We start from the raw sequence: 19,569 nt of genomic DNA, 5'->3' as shown, positions 1-19,569 counted from the left end.
CCGGGACAGGCCACACCCCCGTGGGACCGGGACCGTCCCAGCGGAACCATCCCACCCCTACGGGACCGGCCACACCCCTCCGGGACCGGGACCATCCCACCGGGACCGGGACCATCCCACCCCTCCGGGACCGGCCACACCCCCGTGGGACCGGGACCATCCCTACGGGACCGGGAACATCCCGCCGGGACCGGGAACATCCCAGCAGGAACATCCCACCGTAAACACCTCACCGGGACAGGGCCGGCCCCGCGGCCGCGGCTCCGCTGCTGTAGCCCGCCTTTCCGCCGCCCCGGTTCTGTGTTCCCCCCCGCGCCACTGCTGCTTCCTGGCCTGGGGCAGAGCGGCCCCCGGCTGTCCCCGGTGCCGCCCCGAGCCCCCGGTAGCGGAGCAGAGACCAGCCGGGCACAAGGACGTTTATTCAGCGCGGAGCAGCAGCGGGGCAGGCGCCCGCCATCCTTGCCGGTGCCGGTGTGCAGCAGGATGGCTCCGTCCCCCTCCCGCCATGGCCGCCCCGTGCCCCCCTGTCCAGCCGCTCCCGCGCCGCCGCTCGGTGCTGCCGTCACCGCAGCCTGGAGCGGGACAGCGGCGGGGGCTCTCTGCGATGAGCGATGGGAGCAGGCCTGGCCCCACAGGGAGCGGCTGCCCCTCCAGGTCACCCAACGGGATCTGGAGCTGTATCCGGGGATGGAGCCCCAGCTGTGCCGGCCCGTGAGCCCCTCCAGCCACGGCTTGCACAGCGAGGAGAGGGGGCAGTGCCACAGTGAGATGCCCAGAAAGTGACGCTGCACTGCAGGGGGAGTTCTGCCTCCAGCTGCAACTTGTCCCCCACCTGCACAGTGTCACAGAATCTCAGAATGGTTTGGATTAGAACTGAAAGCCCATCCCATTCCAGCCCTCTGTCATGGGCACCCTTCCACTATCTCAAGCTGCTCCAAGTCCCAGCCTGGCCTTGGGCACTGCCAGGGATCCAGGGGCAGCCACAGCTGCTCTGGGCACCCTGTGCCAGGGCCTGCCCACCCTCAGAGGGAACAATTCCTAATTCCCAATATCCCATCCATCCCTGCCCTCTGGCAGCAGGAAGCTATTCCCTGTGTCCCATCACTTCAGACTTTTGTTCAAAGTCCACATTCTCCATCTCTCTCGTAGGCTCCCTTCTAGTGTCCCCTGCAGGTGTGTCTGGAGGTGTCCCCTCTCCCATCCAAGGCACTGCAGTGTGTTCATGGTGCTGAGCAGGCTCCCTGAGCCCTGATCCCACTTGGAACGAGCTCCTGCCCAGCCAGGGCTCCTGCTCCTCACGCCGATCCAGACCTGCAGCCTGGCCGGCTCAGTGACGGATTCACGCAGCAGAGCTGGCAGTCGGGAAGCTCAGGAAGCAGCACAAGGCCCATGTCCAAAGTGTCCCTGTTCCCACTGGGACCTGCTGCAGCAAGACATTGGAGGGAAGCAGAGGCTCAGCAAGGATGAGGATGATCAAAGGCACAGCCGGCAGAGCTAAGGCATCACCAAGAACAGGCAGCAAATCCCCGTGCAGGGAGATGATGGGCTGAGCCCAGAGCTGAGTCAGGCTGGATCCACCCACCAGATCCCTACAGCAGCCCCCAGAGCAGCCCTCGCCCAGGGTCAGTCCCTCCACCCCAGCCAGGAACGGTGTCTGCCACATGGGACTTGGTCCCAGGCCTTTCCCTGGCCGAGGGCAATGCCACAGAGGGCCTCTTGTTTGGAATCTTTTAAAGACACTTTTATTTTTCCCACTTTCTCTAGGATGGGGAAGACCTTAGCTTCATGGCAAGTTCTGGATGCAAGTGGATACAGCCGTGAGCCGTGTCTGCTAGTGGGGCAAGGACAGAGGTGGGAACAGCAGCTGTTTCACGCGGAGCACCCTCATTTTCAGCGTAATGTACTTTTTTAGCAAATAAACCTCTTCTAAAGGAAGTTTTCTTGCTGTGTGGATGAAATGAAATTATTTTATGAGAAGCAATTAAGTACAACTTTAGCCTCTGGCAGGGGCAGCCATCTGGCCACTAGGGCAGAAGGGGGTTCCCATGGGCAGAGTGAGTGTGCAGGGATCCTTCCAGTCCCAAATCCTGGGGGGACACAGCAGCTCTTCTTCGTGGGGAGCTCTGAGGCAGCCAATCCTCCCTCTCCTTGTTAGCCAGTTACTCATTGACTCGCTTTACAGCCTGGGTAAACAGTGACAGCAGTGCCCAGGTTGTCCCCCTGCCCTGGGTTACACCAGCCCCCACACAGGCATGGTCACTGCCAAGCCTCTCTGTCCCCATGCCCAAACTCACCCCCTCACCTCTGCTCTACGTGGGCACTGCCCAAAGCAGGGATGGCCCTGTGTAGAATTGAGAGGTGGGTTTGGGAAGGGAGGGGGAGCGCCTGTGCTCCAGGAGAGTTAGGGGATGCTTCATAGCCTGCCCAGTCTTTGCTGCAGGGCCAAGGGGACAGAGCCATCCCTGTGCCCACACCTGCCCCAGGAACGGGGGGTTTGTTGCCCATGGAGCAGGGGGCACACCTGGCAGGGGAAGCTGGCTAGCGATGGGCAAAGGATCTTTGCCTGCAGAGTGAGTGGGAGAGCTTGGTCCAGCAGACACGGGGCTGCTCCAGCTGAGGCTCTCCAGGGAGCACCTGCTACCTGGGCTGCCTGGGGCTGGGGGGAACTGGCTGTGCTGGGGGCTGTGGGGCGGGGGGCAGGCTGGAATCCGGCCATGATGGTGCCTGGAAATTAACATCCAGACTGGTCCCACCCGTCTGTGATCTCCTTCAGAGCTGGCAGGCCCTGAGTTCATGGTCACAATGCAGGAGGGAAGCTGGCGAGCCAGAGACAGCCACTCCTTACCAAGTCAGTCCTGGACCTCCAGGCAGGACACGGCAGGAGGAGCCTTCGTGTTTCTGCCCAGGAAACAGCGGCTGTTGCCCAGGTGGAGCAGGACCCTCCTCTTCACACCTGCAGCCAGCTGGGACAGCTGGAACTGCACGTCCTTCTGCCAGTAGGAATAGAGCAGCGGGTTCAGGAGGGAGTTGCCCAGCCCCAGCAGCCAGAGGAAGTTCTCGATGACTTTGTAGGGGAAGCACTCAGGGCAGGCCATCTGCACGATGCTGCAGATGAAGAAGGGCAGCCAGGAGAAGGTGAAGCATCCGATGAGCACGGCCACCGTGCGCATGGCCTTCATGTCACTAGTGGCACGGGGTGGGGGACAGCCGCCACCCAGCCCCGCCTGCTCCACCTCCTGGATATGCTGCACGTGCACCGAGGCGATTTTCAGCATGTCACAGTAGAGGTAGAGGAAGAGGAAGAGTGCGGGGAAGAAGCCGAGGCAGAACATGGTGAGCATGTAGCAAGGCTGGAAGAGGTTGAAGAAGGAGCATTTCCAATGGTTGGAGATCCTCTGGAAGTATGGGATGAAGACCGGGAGGAAGCCGATGACGGCAGCAAAGAGCCAGAGCCCCACCAGGCACAGCCCGACCCGGGGGCCTGTCACCAGCTGGAAATAGTGGAAAGGCTTCCGGATGGCCAGGTGCCTGTCACATGCAACCAGGATCAGGGACAGGATGGAGGCAGCACAGGAAGACATCACAAAAGCCATTCTCAGGATGCAAAACTGCTGGGAAGCAGGAAAGGGCTGGGAAAGCTCATCCACGGCCAGGCCCATGACTGTAAAGCCAACCATGGCATCTGCCAAGGCAAGATTGAGGACGAAACAGAGCCCCTTGGAGCCTCTCTTCCGGATGTGGCAGAGCAGGACAATGGCCACCAGCACGTTGGCAGCGATGATGAGCGAGGCCAGCACGGTGAGGATGGCTCCCAGGGCCCAGCTGGCCATGACTGCCTCACGTGAGACACACGGCAGGGATGGTGCATCCCCAACACGATTCTCAGCCATCACTCACCTGGGGCCTCTCAGCAGGTGCAACTTGGCAGCAGGCACAGCCCCTCACTCTCCAGGGAGCAGGAGTGTCTCTGGGGGAGCAGCGGGAGCCTGGGGAGCAGGGGTGTCTCTGGGGGAAGCAGAGCTCTGCCAGCGCCTGCCTGCAGCAGGGACTGCTGGACTCGCTGCTGTGCCCACGGAGGTCCCTCCCCTCCAGCCACGTTTCCAGACAACCCTGGAGCAGGGGGTGAGCAGGGAGCACCTGGGCAGGAAGCTGCCACGGTGGCACACGGGGCGGTGGCTGCCCCTCCAGGCACCAGGGGCTGGAGCACAGCAGTGCCTGCTCAGACACAGAGGCTGGGAATGGGGACAAGCACAGAGTTCCCAAAGCCTGGCCAGCTCGTGGGGCTCCTGGGGGTCACTGCCACACCCAGGACAGCTTCTTGCTGCTGGGACCAAGGGAACACCACTGACATCCTCATGGAACAGCAGCCCTGAAGGCGACCTGGTTACAATAAGGAAAAGCACTGACAAGGAATGTGTGCTCAAACAGATGGAGAAACATCTGCCAGCCTGGGACAGCAGCATTCACAGCTGGGAACCTGCAGTGCCCTTGGCAAGCACAACAGGGAGCCCGGGGTATCCTTGGAGAGGCTGAAACCAAAGAATTGCTGGAACCTGCAGGGCAAAAAACCACCACAACCCACAGAGGGGCCTCAGATCCAGGCAGACATGGACCTCTTGAGAGCTGGTGTCTTCTGCCCACTCATGGAACCATGCAGAAGTAACTGGCTGCTGCCCCAAGAGCCTCTCTCTGTCCTGGAGCTCCCCCTGCACACCCCTGCAGACCCCCAGGCACAGCAGGCTGGCTCCAGGCCCCATGACACAGGTCATACCTGAAGGGAGACCTTGTCCATCAGTGACTGACCTCACTCCTGCAGGAGTTTGATGAACTTTGCTGTGATACTTCCAGTGAAATCTATGTAAGTGCTACAAACAGTAAAAAATAATGATTCTATGCACACACTCACTCACTTTGCTAGTCATGAGTGCATTTACCTAATAGTAACTTGTAACGAAGAAATTCATGAAAACAAAGCCTCTGCAACCCTGTGCTACAGAACCCCCCAACGCCCCTTACCCCGGCCGGGGGACTCTGACCTTCCCAGGGTCTGACAGTGACGGCTCCAGCCCCCACACAAAGTGTCACAAGCCTCTCCTGCCTCACGAGCTGGAAAGATCCCAGCTGCCAGGAAATGGGCAGGACTGAGCGTGTGTCTGTCTGTCTGTCAGTGACTGGGGGAGGGCGGCTGGGGCAGCAGGGGCAGGGCTGGAGGGCAGGAGCTCAGCAATGGGGGCCCCCAAAACACCCGGGCTCTGCACTGCGGGCGCCCACGGGAAGGGTTGTGGTGGCCTTACACATCCTCTGCTTCTGTTTGCTCAGGGAGACATTTGGGGAGCCTTTGTCCTGATGCTGGACAGAGTCCAAACCCTTGGAATGAGATCAAGGACAAGGCAGAAGTGGCAGGGCAGTGAGGAGCAAGTACAGGCTGGAGCCAGTGCCCCCCTCTCCTGCTTTACGGCCATTTTTAGCTTTCGTGTATCAGCCCTACACACTCCCTAAACACCTGGGGAGGGCTGACTGGTTCCCATGGAGCCTTCCACGTTGGAGTTCCACCCCCAGCCCTTCCTGTGTGTGCAGGAGCAGTTCCCACACAGTGCCTGGCACGGCCTGCACGGAGAGCCCTGCTCCAGGTAGGATTTCAGCCCAAGCGCTCAGTGGAGTCACCTTCCCTTCCCTGCAGCTTCTACAGGCAGCTCTGACTTCGTAACACCAATTCCCCCCCATTTTCCCCAGCAGGATTTGGCTGAACATTCCTTGCACGACTTCCACACACACTCAGCTCACAGCAGGCTCAGCCAGGACGTGCTGCTGTGTCACCAGGGACCTTCATCCAAACCAAAGCCACCCCACCAAGAGGAAAGGGAGCAGGAACATAAAAAACATTTGCTTCCATAGCCATAAACATTAAATATAACCAAAAATCAGAAGAGGATGACCAAAATATTCTCCTCAGCACGAGAACCAGTATTTTCAAGTGCTGAGCTCACCTTTAAAGCACAGTACCTGTCTTTACAAATGATTTAGGCAAAAATAGTGCAATAATAAGCAGGAATTTAAGAGACTGAGGTTTGGCAAAATTGAGCTGAGAGGGCAACAGGGTCATTTTCTGATACTAACAAACTTGGGTTTAGAAACATCTCTACTGAAATGAATCCTACAGACTGTTTTTATATAAGTATATGGAGAATAAAGGGGTCTATAGCATGGTGAAAACCACACTTCTGTGCTCTACAAGGGCAGACACCCCTGCAAGTGAATGAGCACAGACCCAAACTCAAGCCATCCAGTCAATAAATAATTTAATGAAGTTACAAGTTCTGCAAGAAACATGATGACAATGGCACCTTCACGGGCCCCGCCCCACGGGCACGGGAGGAGACCCACACCCGCCAGCCACGAGCCACAGTGCCCCAAAGGCCACTGGAACACACAGATCTTCACAGAAGATATTCCTGCAGGCCCAGGCACACGACACCTCCGGGTGGGAAACACGAGGCTGCCCCCTGTGCCAGGCAGCTCGTGCTCCAGGGACCATGCATGTGGGGAGAGCCCAGCCCACAGGGACCAAACACCACGACATGGGGACAGTGGGATGAAGAGGGAGGCGGCAGCACAGCCCTGCTGCCAGCCCTGAGGATGACTCTGGTGAGATAAAGGCAGCTCTCAGAAGGGGAGGCGCTTCAACTGCTCGTATGTGATAAAAAACTGAAGGGAGCGTCAAGGAATTGGGGCAGATGTGAGGCAGCTGCCTGGCAGGGCGGGTGGAGCATTCAGCTGGGCTGGACACCCATCCAGGGAGCTCCTTAAACCCACCCATGGAGCTGCCTGTCCAGGCAGCACAACCTGAGCTGCCCAGGTAGGATAGAGCTGGGAGAATGGACCCAGAGCAAACCCAGCCTTGCCCAGACCACTGGGAGAGGGAAGTGGCTCCAAGCCCAGACTGGGAGCTCTTTACAGTGAACTCCCCACCCAGTTTCAGCAGGCAGAATGCTCTGGCTCAGCACACAGCAACGCTGGTCCTGCACAGAGTCAGCACCTGCCTCAGCAGCAGAATGTTCCCCACAATTCCCTCCCAAACAGGAGCTCATCCAGGAGTCTCCTGCAGCCCAGGCCACACAAGGTCTCAGCCCAGCCCTCAGAGGCTCTACAGGGACCATCAGCAGCGCCTATTAGGGTCCCCAGTGCACCCCACTGGGGTGCCAGCTCTGCCCTGCCCTTCCCAGCGGGGTTCTCCCCTTGTCCCACCCCACCACCTGCCAGCAGCACAGGGAAGGATACAATGATGTTCCAGGGACCCAGACGAAGCCAGTTGGGCCAGAAGCCCTTGTAGAGTGCAAAGAAGCCCTCGCTCTTCCATGTCTGGGAGGAGAGACAAATGGATGAGGAGGCACACCGGGCCCACGCCCTGCCCACCTCCCTCCCCAGTGCCACGCGTGCCCCGCTGGCCCTGCCCAGCTGCTGCAGGGAGCACAGGCCCCTGCAGGTGTGTGAAGCACCACCCACAGTCTCTGAACCCAGCTAACTGCCTCATGGCCTGAATTTTGTTCCAGGAGGCTGGGAGGATGCTCGGGCTGACAGCGGCCTCGGGGAAGTGACTCCGGGCCCTCTCCCACGTCACTGATGACAAACCGTGTCACTGCAGGATCTCACTGCTCCCATCAGCGTGGTGCTGAGACCTGGCCAGCCTCCCAGGACAGGGATGTGCCCACCTGTCCCCTCACCTTGACAAGGCCATCCAGGGTGCCCTTGTAGAGCTCGGTGCTGCCCACGATGGCGCGCTGGTTCATCATCCGCGTCCGCACCACGTCCACGGGGTTGGAGGCGATGGCTCCCGCCAGCCCGCACGTGAAGCTGGAACTGCACACAACAAATCAGGGCAGGATCAGCCCTGCACACAGCCACTCCCGCTCAGACAGACACAAAATACCTTCCTCTGGACATTAGCAAAGGCATTTAGCAGTGGATGTGGGGTTGCTCCTACCTGGGAAAGGGGCAGTGGCGGGGCTGCCATAGGACCCTGCAGAGCTCAGGGGAGGGAAATGCTCAGCTCAGCTAAGCCAGACCCTCACCTGGTTCCACAGCTGGTTCCACAGGGCACTGGCAGCCCTGCAACGGTCCCAGGTGCTGCCCAGGTGACACAGACCTGAAGGCACCCCTGGGAGTGCACATCCTTCCCACCAGAACAAACATTTCTTTGGGAAGGAGGGAGGAAGAGCAAAGACACCAGAAAGGACCACAGAAATGCCAGTCTGCCAGTCTCCCCCTCCACAGAGGGCCCAGTGCTCTTCACCCTCAGCCCAGCTGGCAAAGCCAATGGAAGCACTGCAGCATCTGCACCATGGAGGTGAAAAAGGATTCCAGTGTTCTGTGCCAGCCCTGCCCAGAGCAGCTGACTGCAGCACTGACTGCTCTGGGTCCTGCTAACTTTGTGCTTGCTCCTCTCTCAAGGCTCTTCCAGCACAGGCTGCAAGATCACAGGGTCTGGACAGGTGAGGACCAGGGACTGGAGCAGCTTCTGAGGGACTGCTACACATGGCTACACACCAGGATCTCTGCCTGGCTCATACCAGGGCACAGATGTGGGGCAACATTTCTGTCATTACCCACCTGAAACCAAGCTGGCATTTCATGTCACCAAAGGATTTCTGCCAGGTCCTTCCCCAAGGAGGTCTCTGGGGTGTGGGGATGGATTAGTGGTGGCCTTAGCAGTGCTGGGGAAACAGCTGGACTCAATGGTCTTGGAGGTCTTATCCAACCTTAATGATTCCATAGCTGCTGCTAACTCTGAGCTGTTCCAGCTGACAGAGCAGATCCTTTGGAAGCACTAAGCCTGCTCCAGACCCTCTGGAAGCACTAAGCCTGCTCCCTGCAGACCCAGATCAGTCACTCCATGAACGGTCTCTCCCCAGCCCTCACACAGCCCCCCCAGCCTGCAGCAGGTACTCACACAAAGTGGGCAAAGATGGTGTCCCCCATGAGGCCTGACAGGATCAGATGCTTCTTGGTGATGTCGTAGACTGGCAGCTCCACCCCCACCACGATGGCCGCTCGCTGGGCCGTGGGGACAACACCCTGTGCAGCACAGACACTGTCACCAACTGCAGCCATGCCCCAGCTCCCTCTCCTGACAGCCTCCCTGGAAGCACACCACCTGCTTCCCAGCTTTGCTTCAAAGCCAATGAGGATAACTCCACCCTGGCAGGGTTATTCCAGCAGGATTAACTCCACGCTGCCTCCCTGCTCCCAGCACCAGCACGTGGGAACTAGGCTGTCACCCCCTCACCTTCTGCACAATTTCAACACCAGAAAAGACTGTGTCCCACAAGAGCAGCAGTTTAAGGGGCCAGGAGGGGCTCCAGGTGTTCCTTGCTACAGAGCAGCAGGAGAGCACCTGCTTCCCTAAGATTTGTCTTAGTTCTGCTGCTGCTGGAGGATTCTAGGAGTTGGTGCTCACTCTCCAGAGGCCTCGGGTGCCTTCCTGCTGGTAGATGTCAATGAAGCTGCCGATCATCCCGCCCTGGAACAAGCTGCCCTGAGCCTGCATTCGGATCTGAAAGAAAGGGAAGAGTCAGCAGGCAGACATCTACACCAGCACTTGGCCACAGGACAAGGACACCAGGGACAGCAGCTCCATGGGACTCCTGGGAGAAGGAACAGAGCAGCTCAGAGCACACACTGTTCTCCACGTCCCTCTCCCTGCAAACCACACCAACAAGGACAGCAGCAGGCAGGGGCAGGGTGGGGGCACAGGAACATGAGGAACAAGGCCTTCCCCCGGAAAGCAGTCCCAGAAGGGGGATCTACAGGGAGAAGACTGGGGAGGTTCTCCAGGCTCTCTCTGCCCAGAGCAGGAGTACCCTGAGCCCAGGGCACCAGGCAGTCCCCACTGGGCTCTGCTCACTCCATGTCACAGACAGGCCCTTGGGGCAGTGCCAGCACCGTGACCCAGGGGACAGGAGCAGCTGGCTCACCTGGCCCAGGTCAGATAACACAGCTCCCACCCCTCACCAGCACAAATGTCATATTGCCCAGAGAAGCTGTGGCTGCTCCATCCCTGGGAGTGTTCCAGGCCAAGTTGGACAGGGTTTGGAGCACCCTGCTCTAGTGTGAGGTGTCCCTGCCCGTGGCAGGAGGTGGAAGGAGATGGTTTTTCATGTCTGTCCCAACCCAAACCGGTCCAGGATTCTGAGATCTCTAAGAGCTGCGTTTTTAAACATCTATTAATGACCCAGGGCTTTGGTCCCCATTCATTAAAAAAACCCAAACAAGCAGAACTGGTGGCTCAGGGAGCACTGAGCTGCTCCTCCCACGGGTCCCACAGCCAGCCCTTACCTTCAGCACATCTGTGGGATTGGCCAGTGCAGAAGAGATGACCCCCGAGACCACCCCACAGATCACATTGATGAGCAACGTTTCATCTGCAACCAAGGAAAGAAGGTCAGACCCTCACAGGAGGGGGCACACAAGGCTGGGTAGAGCAGTTCAGTTCTCAAATCAGACGGTGAAGCTGCAGGAGCAGGGCCTGGGCAGGTGCCACAGCCCGTGACAGGTCTGTCCCCACATCTGTCAGGGACAGAAGGCGGTAGCTGAAACACTCAGCAATGCACTCTCAAAGGGTCTGACTGATGAGAAGGAAAATCACTGGACACGTGAAAATTGTGAGCAATTATTTGAGATTTCTCATTGCAGGGACGAGCCAGGACAGAGGCAGACAGAGAGGGACAGCCCAGTGTTTCCCCAGGCCCCCTGGATTTGCCTACACGCAGCCACTTGGAGCCAGCTGAGAATCAAGAGCAGGCAGGGAGTTAGATGTGATTAGTGCCAGGGAATAACCCAGATTCCAGGCCCAGAGTTAGGATGATGGTTACATTGGGAAAACACACAGGCCTTTGCTGGTACTGACCACGACACTTCCCAGAGGACACCAGGCCACTGGCTGCCCCAGGCCTGTAGGGAGACAAACATTCAGGCATGGAGCTCACAGCTGAAAAGGCTGCAACAGCAAGGGGGGGTGTGGGGACTGTGTACACAGCCAGAACCAGGCAGGGAGAGGCCTTACTAAAGCAGGACAGCAGCCCTGAAAGGACCTCTAGAGTCACAGAATCTCCTGAGATGGAAGGGTTCCACAAGGATCATCCAATCCAACTCCTGACCTGGCACAGACACCTCAACAATCCCACCCTGTGCCTGGGAGTGCTGTCCAAATGCTCCTGGAGCTCTGGAAACCTTGGGGCAGTGCCCCAGCACCCTCTTGGGAAAAAACCTTCTCCTGATACCAACCTAAAGCTCCCCTGAGACAGCTCGGTATCGTTAGTGTGCTGCATTTCCCCTGCCCATCCCGCTTTCCCAGGCTGGAACGGTGTTACACCATTCCCTCAGATCACAGCAGGGATGGAAATCTCACCTGCAGATCTCAGTGCTCCCTCAGGGAACATCCACCAGACTCTTGCTGCTCCACTCCCCAGGCAGGAGCTGCAGAGGGCTCAGGTCAAGGGCACTGGTAAAACCTCACCTTTACAGGCAGGGCCAAAGCCAGAGAGCTGGACTGCACAATTCCTATGCAGAATATGCCTGGCTGTGCCAGGGGAGACTCAGGTTGGACATCAGGAGGAATTTCTTCATGGAAAGGGGGGGGGTCAGGCCTTGGCAGGGGCTAACCAGGGAGGTCTGGAGTCCCCACCCCTGGAGGTGTCCAAGGAAGGACTGGATGTGGCACTCAGCACTCTCGCCTGGGAACAAGATGGGGACCAGACTCAGGTCTTTTCCAACCTAAAGGATTCTGTGATTCTCCTACGATTCTGTGAAAGGAAGAAACCTGGCTGGAAGGAGATGTTTGGGTAGGAGCCACAGGCAGTGCAGAGCACAGTGAGGTTCCCATCAGGATTGAATCCAATCCTTGCTCTCCCTGACAAATAAAACCACAGCATCCAGTAATGGAGCTCCATTCCTGTGGGAATCTTGGGGTGGAAAGGACAGAGCAAGGAATGAGCAAAACACACAGCCCGGAGTGTGAGGCAGGGGAGCTGGGAGGTGCCCAGAGTGTGAGGCAGGGGAGCTGGGAGGTGCCCGTGCTGCCCTTCCCCAACACCGACCTTCCATGCGATCCACGAAGAGCCGCTTCAGGCTCTGGTAGATGCCGATCTTGATGGTGCCATAGGACGCCTGTCTCAGCAGTGCCGGGGCGATCCTGAGGGGGAATGGACCCTGAGCATCCCTGCGGGCCAGCCCGGGCCACTCCCACCCGCCCTCAAACTGCGGGGCCAGGCACAACCCAAACCCGCTGGGGCTCCAAGAATGCAGCTCTGCCCGGGTTACTCGGGATTCCCCACGCAGCCCAGTGCCAGGGGATGGCGCCCACACAGCCCTGGCCTTGCTCCCCCCCTCGGGAACACCGGGGGACTCCGCTCAGGGAGACGAGGCAGGGAGGGATCCAGGGGCTCACAGCAGCGTCCAGGAAATGGGGGGCCGGGATGGGCAGGGAGCAGAGGGATGCCGGGACAGAAGGTGGAAGAGGGGACCCGGGCTGGGGAGGGGCTGCCGGGAAAGAGGCAGGGCAGGGCCGGGCAGGGGGGAAGAACCCGGGATGGGTGGGGGAGACCCGGGGAAGGCAGGCGGAGATGCCGGGGTGTGGGAGGGGTCCCGGGGTGAGCAGTGGGAGGGCCTGGGCTGGGCGGAGGGAGATGCCGAGATGCAGGGGAAACCTGGGACGGGCTGGTGGGGGCGAACATGACAGACGGGGCGATGCTGCGGCCGAAGAGGGAGCCCAGCACAGGCGGTGGGAGCTCCTGAGCCAGAGGAGAAGGAGCCGGGGCAGGCGCCGGGGAGGCCCGGGTGGGTGCAAGGAGGCGCCGGGCCGGGTGGCAGGTGGGTGGGTGTCCCGATACGGATGGATTGGGCCCCGGGGAAGCGGCACCCGCGGCCGATGGGCCCCGGCCCCGGTGCTCACCCCGAGTACAGGGCCCGTCCGCCCTCCTCGCGGCAGATGCGGAAGAGAGCGTGGAACATGCCCCGGTACCGCACCTCGCGGAACCGCGCGTCGGTGCTCTGGCCCTGCACCTGCAGACGCGTCTTGGTGAGGTCCACGGGGAACGTGCCTGCGAGAATGGCGGGGACACCGGCCTCAGCGCCCGCCGGTACACTGCCGGTCCCGCCCGTCCCGGTCCCGCCCCGCCCCTGCGCCTCACCGAACTCGGCCACGATGGAGGCGAGCCCGCCATACACGAAGGGTTTCCAGTTGAGCGCGGACATCGCATGGCGGGCGGACACCGCCGCGCGCGCCGCCGCCACCGAGCCGGGACCGGAACCGGAACCGCGACCGGAACCGGGCCCTGCACCGCCGCGCCGCGCCTGCCCCCTGCCGGCACCGCGCGGGGACGGTGGGGGCCGCAGGGGCTGCCTCGGAGCGGGCCCGGCTGCTCCGGGGAGGAAATTCCCCCTTGCGCCCAGAAGCGGCACGGACCCGGACCGGAGGGATCACTCGTTACAGGAACCAAATCCAGCTAAAGCCCCTCCCTTCTCCGCCCTGCGAATCCCACACTCCGTCGTTCCTGGTTTTCCAGCCAAATAAGCCTAAAATCAGCGTAAGAAAAACAAATGACACCACCTCCCTGACCCCAGACAGGAACACTGCTCTCGGGACCAGCTTCTCCCTATCAGGAACTTTTATTAAGAAACCTTTAAACAAATCCATAATAAATCACCCCAACCACAGCGGTGCAGCCCTATGGATTCATCACAGAATCCAGAAGATGCTGGGTGGGCACAGGACCCAAACCCAGCCCACGAGGCCAGACGGGACACCCGGCCTCTGCCCCCGGTGCAAGAGGGGGACACCACCCCAAGGGATTTAGGGAAGGGGAGCATCCTGCTGCTCCCAGCCTTCGCTGCTTGACACCCTTCCCAGTGGAAGGACAGGCCCCTGTCCCAGCCAGCAGCACAGGGAGCATGGAGAGCCCTGGCCAAGGGTGGGATGAGAGGCAAGGGGGAAGCTCCCAGGTGAAAGGTCCAGCCATGGCATCCCAGGAGCTTGGAGCAGGCTTGGGCAGGCTCAGAGCCTCCGTCACCCCAAATGCTCACCCAGGGCTCAGCAGCGACCGGAGTCTCTGCCAGAGCCCCGCTCCCTGTGCCGGGAATGGGGCTCCCGAGACCTGCCTCCCCTGGGGGACGCGTCCTGCCGGCTGCTGTGCCCGTCGCCCCTCCTGCCAGCCTCCTCCCTCTTCTCCCGCTCCTCCCAGGAGCCGCTCTGGCCCCTCTGCTCGCGGCAGTTCTTGTCGCCCCTGCTGTCCGAGTGCCGCTGGTGCCGCCGCTGCTCCTCATCCCGCTGCGTCCTGCTCCCCCGGCGCTCCTGCTGGCGCTCCCGCCAGCATAGCGCTCGTACCCCGGGTCCTCCTTCTCCTTCTTGATCTTGATCCTGGAATGGGGCTCCTCCGTGCTCACCCGCTTCCCAGCTTGCGGGCTCGACTTGGACCGTTCTGCTCTGCTCTGTTGTTTCTCTGGAATTAGGGTTCACATTTCGGGTGGACCAAACTCCAGGAGCAGCTTGCTCCCCATGGCTCCCCTGGCACCATCCCGGCTCATCTTCCATTACAAATTCTCCCCCTCCACCCAATTTCCCAGCCTGCTTCCCCCTCAGGGTGACCCCAGTTCACTTCCAATCACAACTTTTTCTCCTCCAGCTGCACACACCCCACTTCTCTCTTTAACATTCACATCACATTCTTCCCAGCAACTCTGGGCATTTCCACACCACTTGGAATGCTGAGAATTTCCAACTTCCCTTTCATTCCCCTTCCTCAGTAATAATGTGATCCACTTTGTGAAAATTACCTCTCCAGACCTGAGGACTCTTCCCTCATGACTCTCCTTCTCCCTCATTTTTGAGCATCTCCTCAGCACTCTGTAGCAACATCTTATTCCCATCCCCATTTTGCGCCCACTTTTGTTTCTCCAACCTTCTCTCCACACAGACTCCAGCCCCCAAACCCTACCATGGGCACATCCACCTAGGATCCAGCCTGCCAGGAACACTCCTTACCTTTCTGCTTTTTCACGAGCACATCCTCATCCTCAGACGCGGAGTCGGACGAGGTGTGGGGCGGCGTTTTGACCCCGCAGCCCTTGGCATGGAGGGCTCTCGTCACGTCATCCCAGTCCTCAGACTCCTTGGGGGGCCGGTAGTTGGCCACGTGGTCCACGCGGATAGTCCGTCCCTTGATCTGCGGGGCCGGGCTGTCACCGCCGGCTCCCGGCGCCCCGGGCTGCTGCCCACGGGAGGGAGCACCCGGGGAGCCCCGGCAGCGCCTGAGCTCCACTCACCTTGATCCCATTGAAGTTATCCACAGCCAGGATGGTGCTTCGCTGGTCCTCATAGCACAGGAAGCAGAAACCCTTGGACTTCCCGGTCTTCTTGTCGCGCACGAGGTTGATGTTGACGACCTCGCCGTACCTGTGACACACACACAGCGTCAGCACCGCGGCAGCGCCGGCGGCGGCGGGGCCGGGGCTGCGGCACTTACTGCGAGAACACGCAGATGACATCACCCTCGGTCAGCGCGTAGTGCAGCCCGCCTGCGGGAGAGCGAAGGGAAGGAACGGGTCAACAGCACCGGTACCGGCACCGGTCCCCGCCCCTAGCCCGGTCCGTACCCACAAAGATCCAAGCGCTGTCCTTGTACTCCGCGTGCCACGACACCGCCTCCTGCACGCCCAGCTCCGCCTCCCGCGCGTTCAGCTCATTGATCAGCTTCACCTTCGTCAGGGGGCTGCGGGCGAGGCACCGTCAGCCCCGGCACCGGCGGGACAGAACCGGGCCCGGCCTGCGCTCCCACACCCCCACACCTACTTCATGGCGGCGGCAGCGCGCACTGCGCCTGCGCGCGGCACCGCCCCGCCCCGCCCCGAGGCGAACGTAGCCGATAGCAGCCGAGTCGACCGATTATAGCCGAATGGGGCCAAGTCGAGCCGATTGTAACCGAGTCAGGAAAATCATTACCGAGATAGCCCGAGCACGGCCGAACAGGGCCGACTGCAGCCGAATCGGGCCGATTGCAGCCCGATTGCAGCCGAACGCTGCACGCCGAACCGGGCCGATTGGGGCCGAGCCGAACCGGGCCGATTGTGGCCGAGCCGAACCGATCACAGACGGTTACGGCCGACCGGGCTGAGGCGCAAAGCAAGAGTCGGAGCGCAGGGGGCTCAGAGCCTTTATTGGGGTCCGGGCGGGTCCCGCTCAGCACGGGCAGGAGCCCTTCCCGCTGGCCTCGTCCAGCCGCCGGGGCTGCTGCTGGGGCTGCGCCGGCCAGCCCTCCGTGTCCCGGCAGGGCAGCGAGCGCTGCGCCTTCAGCCGGCACACCAGGCACATGAAAATCGCGTCCACGTTCTGGCTTTCCTGTGGGTCCTTGGCCGAGGTCTCAAACAAAAGCATGTTGTGAGCGTCGGCGAACTTGAGGGCCAGGCTGGATGGCACCTGGATCAGGTCCTTCAAGTCACACTTGTTCCCCACGAGCACCCTGGGGACGAGCGGGGGCACCGCGTGCCCGTTGCACTCCTCGATCCACGTCTTGAGGTTGGTGAAGGAGCTCATCTTGGTCACGTCATACACGAAGACCACGGCGTGCACGTTGCGGTAGTAGTGCTCCACCATGCTCTTCCGAAACCTCTCCTGGCCAGCTGTGTCCCACACTTGCACCTGGGAAGTGAAGCAGACAAGAAAAGACGCTACAGGAGCGTGGAGCATGGCAAGGCCATGGGGAAGGGGTTGCAGGAGGTCTTCCTGCTGTCTGGGTTTCAGAGAGTCCCAGCGTGGTTTGGACTGGAAGGCAACTTAAAGATCATACAGTCTAACTCCCTGCCCTGGACAGGGACACCTTCCACTATCCCAGGTTGCTCCAAGTCCTGTCCAACCTGGCCTTGGACACTTCCAGGGATCCAGGGGCAGCCTCAGCTTCTCTGGGCAACCAGTGCCAGGGCCTCCCTATCCTCACAGCCAAGAATTTCTTCCTAATATCCAATCTAAGCCTGCCCTCCTTCAGTTTAAGGCCATAGTCCTGTTCCTCCATCCCTTGTCCCAAGTCCCTCTCTGTCTCTCTTGGAGCCCTTTCAGGCACTGGAAGGGGGTCTGAGGTCTCCCCCAAGGCTTCTCTTTTCCAGGCTGAAAAACCCCTGCTCTTCCAGCCTGAATTCAGAGGGGCTGCAGCCCTCAGAGCATCTTTGCAGCCTCCTCTGGACTCACTCCAACAGATCCAAGTCTATTTGCGCACCAAATCCTACGCCATGACTGAGAACGCTGATGATTTCACAGAGGAAAAGAGAAAATGAGGAGGGAGAGCCACCCTTTGTGTAGGAGCACAGTGGGAGGGCCAGGAGCGCTGTGGGGATGGGTGAGGAGCCAACAGAGCTCATGGGGGAGGATTAAAAAACAAAACATCAGAGATGACATTGTAGGGGGTCTCTGCTATAGAGCACCTGGCCAGGCAGAGCCAGCAGGTGAGGTGCTCTGTGGACAGTGAGCAGCAGCCTTGTGTTTGCAGCCCCTGGTTCTCACAGAGAGCTTCAGCCACCCCAACACCTCATGGAAGGAAGCACAGCAGGGCACAGGCAATCCAGAACATTCCAGGACACCATCGATGACAACTTCCTGACCCAAGTGACAGAGATGGCAGGAGGCCTCTGGGCTGGATGAGCAGGCAATGAGGTGGATTGGGAACTGCCTGAGGCTAGACGGTGCTGGTCAGTGACACTAAGTCTGGTTGAACACTGGTAACCAGCAGCATGCCCCAGGGGTCAGTCTGGGTTCTCCTGGAAATGTTTTGTAGCCTGCGAGTGGCAATTTCCAGGTTAATCCAAATTGCCCTGTACCTATGGAGACAGTACCTGCCTCAGAGTCTTTCCAATTGAAAAATGCTGGCAGAGCAGAGCTGCTGCTCAGTCCATTCAGGGCCAGTCTCTCCCAGGCAGAGCAAGAGAAGGAGGGTCCTTGTCCCACCTCTCACTCCCTCTCTAGGATACATATTCCAGGAAAAGGCCAGTTTGCTGCACTACCTCCTACTCCTGCCCACTGGAGCTCAAATAATATCCAAAGGTAGAAAACCTGGCAACATTTTGCGGATAGTGGCAGCAAACAGGCTCCATGCCAGCCCGCACCACAGCTCACACCGGCACAGCTCCATGGGGCTGGACAGAGCTGGGGAGGGCAGGGAGGATGAGCACCTCTAAAGAACAGAGGGAAAAACATTCATGGACAGCCTAGAAGCACAGCCAAAGCTCTCACCCACCAACACAAGGTCTGGTGTCATTGTGAGTTCAACTTCTGATCAGCAGTGATGTTTGTTCTTCAGGGGCTGTGGGTGCTGATCCCCACAGCTGTCCAGGCCAAGCTCCACCACAAACTCTGCTCCTGGGTAGTTCCCACCAGTGCCAGATTTGTTCTGACACACCAGCCAGAGCTCTTCAGGTCTGGGCTGATCATTCTTTACAGATGTCACACCAGCGTTCATAAGAAAATTCATCCTGCTGCAATCACAGCTCCAGGTGCAGCTGGGAGCAGGTTCCTGCACCGCTGCTGCCACAGCGGCCGAGCCCGCTGCCGCTGGCCCGTGTGAGCTCTCAGCCTTCCAGTGTGGCTGCTGCCAGCCCACCGCCCTCTGCCCCCCCAGACCCCCTGGCTGTGGCACAGAGTCCTGTCCCCATCCCACAGCAGCTCTACCCTTCTGCTGGTCCAGTATCCGGAGCTGGAGCCACCCCAACGCTGCGAGGATCCAGCTGTGCCCATCGCAAGGGTGGCAGTGACTCACCCGGAGCCATCACTTCTGATCTCTGCATGCTCAAGCCAACCCCAGAAATAGCGACAAGGCAGCAGGGACTGGTCCAGGGCCATCTCTGCAACACAGGGACAAGAATTCTTCCCTGGCCGTGTTCCCTCCCTCCAACTGGGATGAAAGGAAAAGCCCCCAGGAGGGGTTTGGCGAGAGGCAGGGATGGGGACCGGCTGCCATCGCTGCTGGGGCTGCAGATCGGGGCCGGTGCAGGGCCCACCGGGGACAGAGTGGGGCTCACGGAGGATAGAGCGGGGCCCACTGGTACCGGTGTGGGACCCACCGCGGGCTTAGCGGGTCTCTCCGGGGCTGGTGCGAGCCAGCCCGGAGCCGGTGCGGGGCCCACCTTGATGCGCTCCCCCTCGATCTCCACCGTCTTCTCGCGGAAATCCACGCCGATGGTGGCCTCGGTCTTGCCGGGGAAGGTGCCCCCGCAGAAGCGGAAGGTCAGGCACGTCTTACCCACGTTGGAGTCTCCGATCACGATGATTTTGAAGATGCGGGTCTGCACGTAGGGCTCCAGCGCGGGGTCGGGGCCCGGCGGCCGCCCTCCGCCGCCGCCCGCCGCCATCCCTCCCGCACCGCTGCGGCCTCACAGGCTCATAGGGGCGCGTCGCCCCGGGGACCGGCTACGGCGCTGCCCGGCACTGGGTCCGCCCCGCCGACCGGCACCGGCACAGCTCCGGATAGCGGCACCGGCACCGCTCGTCTCCGCCCCGCACCTCGGCTCCGGCACAGCTCGTCCCCGCCCCGCGGA

General features: G+C 60.3%; 4 protein-coding genes across 4 annotated transcripts; all 4 read right to left on the bottom strand.

The window, feature by feature from the left end:
• Nucleotides 1–2,849: 2,849 nt before the first annotated feature.
• GPR119 (G protein-coupled receptor 119) lies at nucleotides 2,850–3,890 on the bottom strand. Its single transcript, XM_054289878.1, has one exon. It carries the CDS (start codon nucleotides 3,888–3,890, stop codon nucleotides 2,850–2,852), a length of 1,041 nt encoding a protein of 346 aa, XP_054145853.1.
• Nucleotides 3,891–6,282: 2,392 nt separating this feature from the next.
• On the bottom strand, nucleotides 6,283–13,306 carry SLC25A14 (solute carrier family 25 member 14). Its single transcript, XM_054289825.1, has 9 exons — nucleotides 13,185–13,306; nucleotides 12,947–13,094; nucleotides 12,093–12,187; nucleotides 10,333–10,418; nucleotides 9,455–9,550; nucleotides 8,948–9,072; nucleotides 7,722–7,857; nucleotides 7,279–7,359; nucleotides 6,283–6,705 (listed from the first exon to the last, which is right to left on the bottom strand). The coding sequence occupies exons 1-9, from the start codon at nucleotides 13,246–13,248 to the stop codon at nucleotides 6,664–6,666; spliced, it is 873 nt and encodes a 290-aa protein (XP_054145800.1). The 5' UTR covers nucleotides 13,249–13,306; the 3' UTR covers nucleotides 6,283–6,663.
• A 682-nt stretch (nucleotides 13,307–13,988) lies between these two features.
• On the bottom strand, nucleotides 13,989–15,855 carry RBMX2 (RNA binding motif protein X-linked 2). The gene is given in 7 exon segments (XM_054289744.1): nucleotides 13,989–14,352; nucleotides 14,355–14,492; nucleotides 15,035–15,215; nucleotides 15,316–15,445; nucleotides 15,516–15,567; nucleotides 15,646–15,761; nucleotides 15,842–15,855. Coding segments are annotated over 7 exon segments (891 nt in total). The 5' UTR covers nucleotides 15,847–15,855; the 3' UTR covers nucleotides 13,989–14,083.
• A 340-nt stretch (nucleotides 15,856–16,195) lies between these two features.
• Nucleotides 16,196–19,569, bottom strand: RAB33A (RAB33A, member RAS oncogene family). The gene is made up of 2 exons (XM_054289656.1): nucleotides 19,159–19,569; nucleotides 16,196–16,687 (listed from the first exon to the last, which is right to left on the bottom strand). Exons 1-2 carry the CDS (start codon nucleotides 19,381–19,383, stop codon nucleotides 16,229–16,231), a joined length of 684 nt encoding a protein of 227 aa, XP_054145631.1. The 5' UTR covers nucleotides 19,384–19,569; the 3' UTR covers nucleotides 16,196–16,228.

The sequence above is a fragment of the Melozone crissalis genome, unplaced genomic scaffold (genome assembly GCF_028551555.1).
Source record: "Melozone crissalis strain CALT ecotype California unplaced genomic scaffold, PUWL_Pcris_2 ptg000068l_1, whole genome shotgun sequence".
In the NCBI taxonomy this organism is placed as follows: domain Eukaryota; kingdom Metazoa; phylum Chordata; class Aves; order Passeriformes; family Passerellidae; genus Melozone; species Melozone crissalis.
Note: the sequence above shows the minus strand (reverse complement) of the source record. Positions and strands in the feature narration are given on the sequence as shown.

Coding starts and splice junctions, on each gene's coding strand:
- GPR119 (XM_054289878.1), bottom strand. CDS start 3,890: ATGGCTGAGAATCGTGTTGGGGATGCACCATCCCTGCCGTGTGTCTCA.
- SLC25A14 (XM_054289825.1), bottom strand. CDS start 13,248: ATGTCCGCGCTCAACTGGAAACCCTTCGTGTATGGCGGGCTCGCCTCC. Junction 10,419..12,092: donor CTTCGTGGATCGCATGGAAG/GTCGGTGTTGGG, acceptor CCTTGGTTGCAG/ATGAAACGTTGCTCATCAAT. Junction 7,360..7,721: donor CCCTGGATGGCCTTGTCAAG/GTGAGGGGACAG, acceptor CTCTCCTCCCAG/ACATGGAAGAGCGAGGGCTT.
- RAB33A (XM_054289656.1), bottom strand. CDS start 19,383: ATGGCGGCGGGCGGCGGCGGAGGGCGGCCGCCGGGCCCCGACCCCGCG. Junction 16,688..19,158: donor TCGAGGGGGAGCGCATCAAG/GTGGGCCCCGCA, acceptor TTCACTTCCCAG/GTGCAAGTGTGGGACACAGC.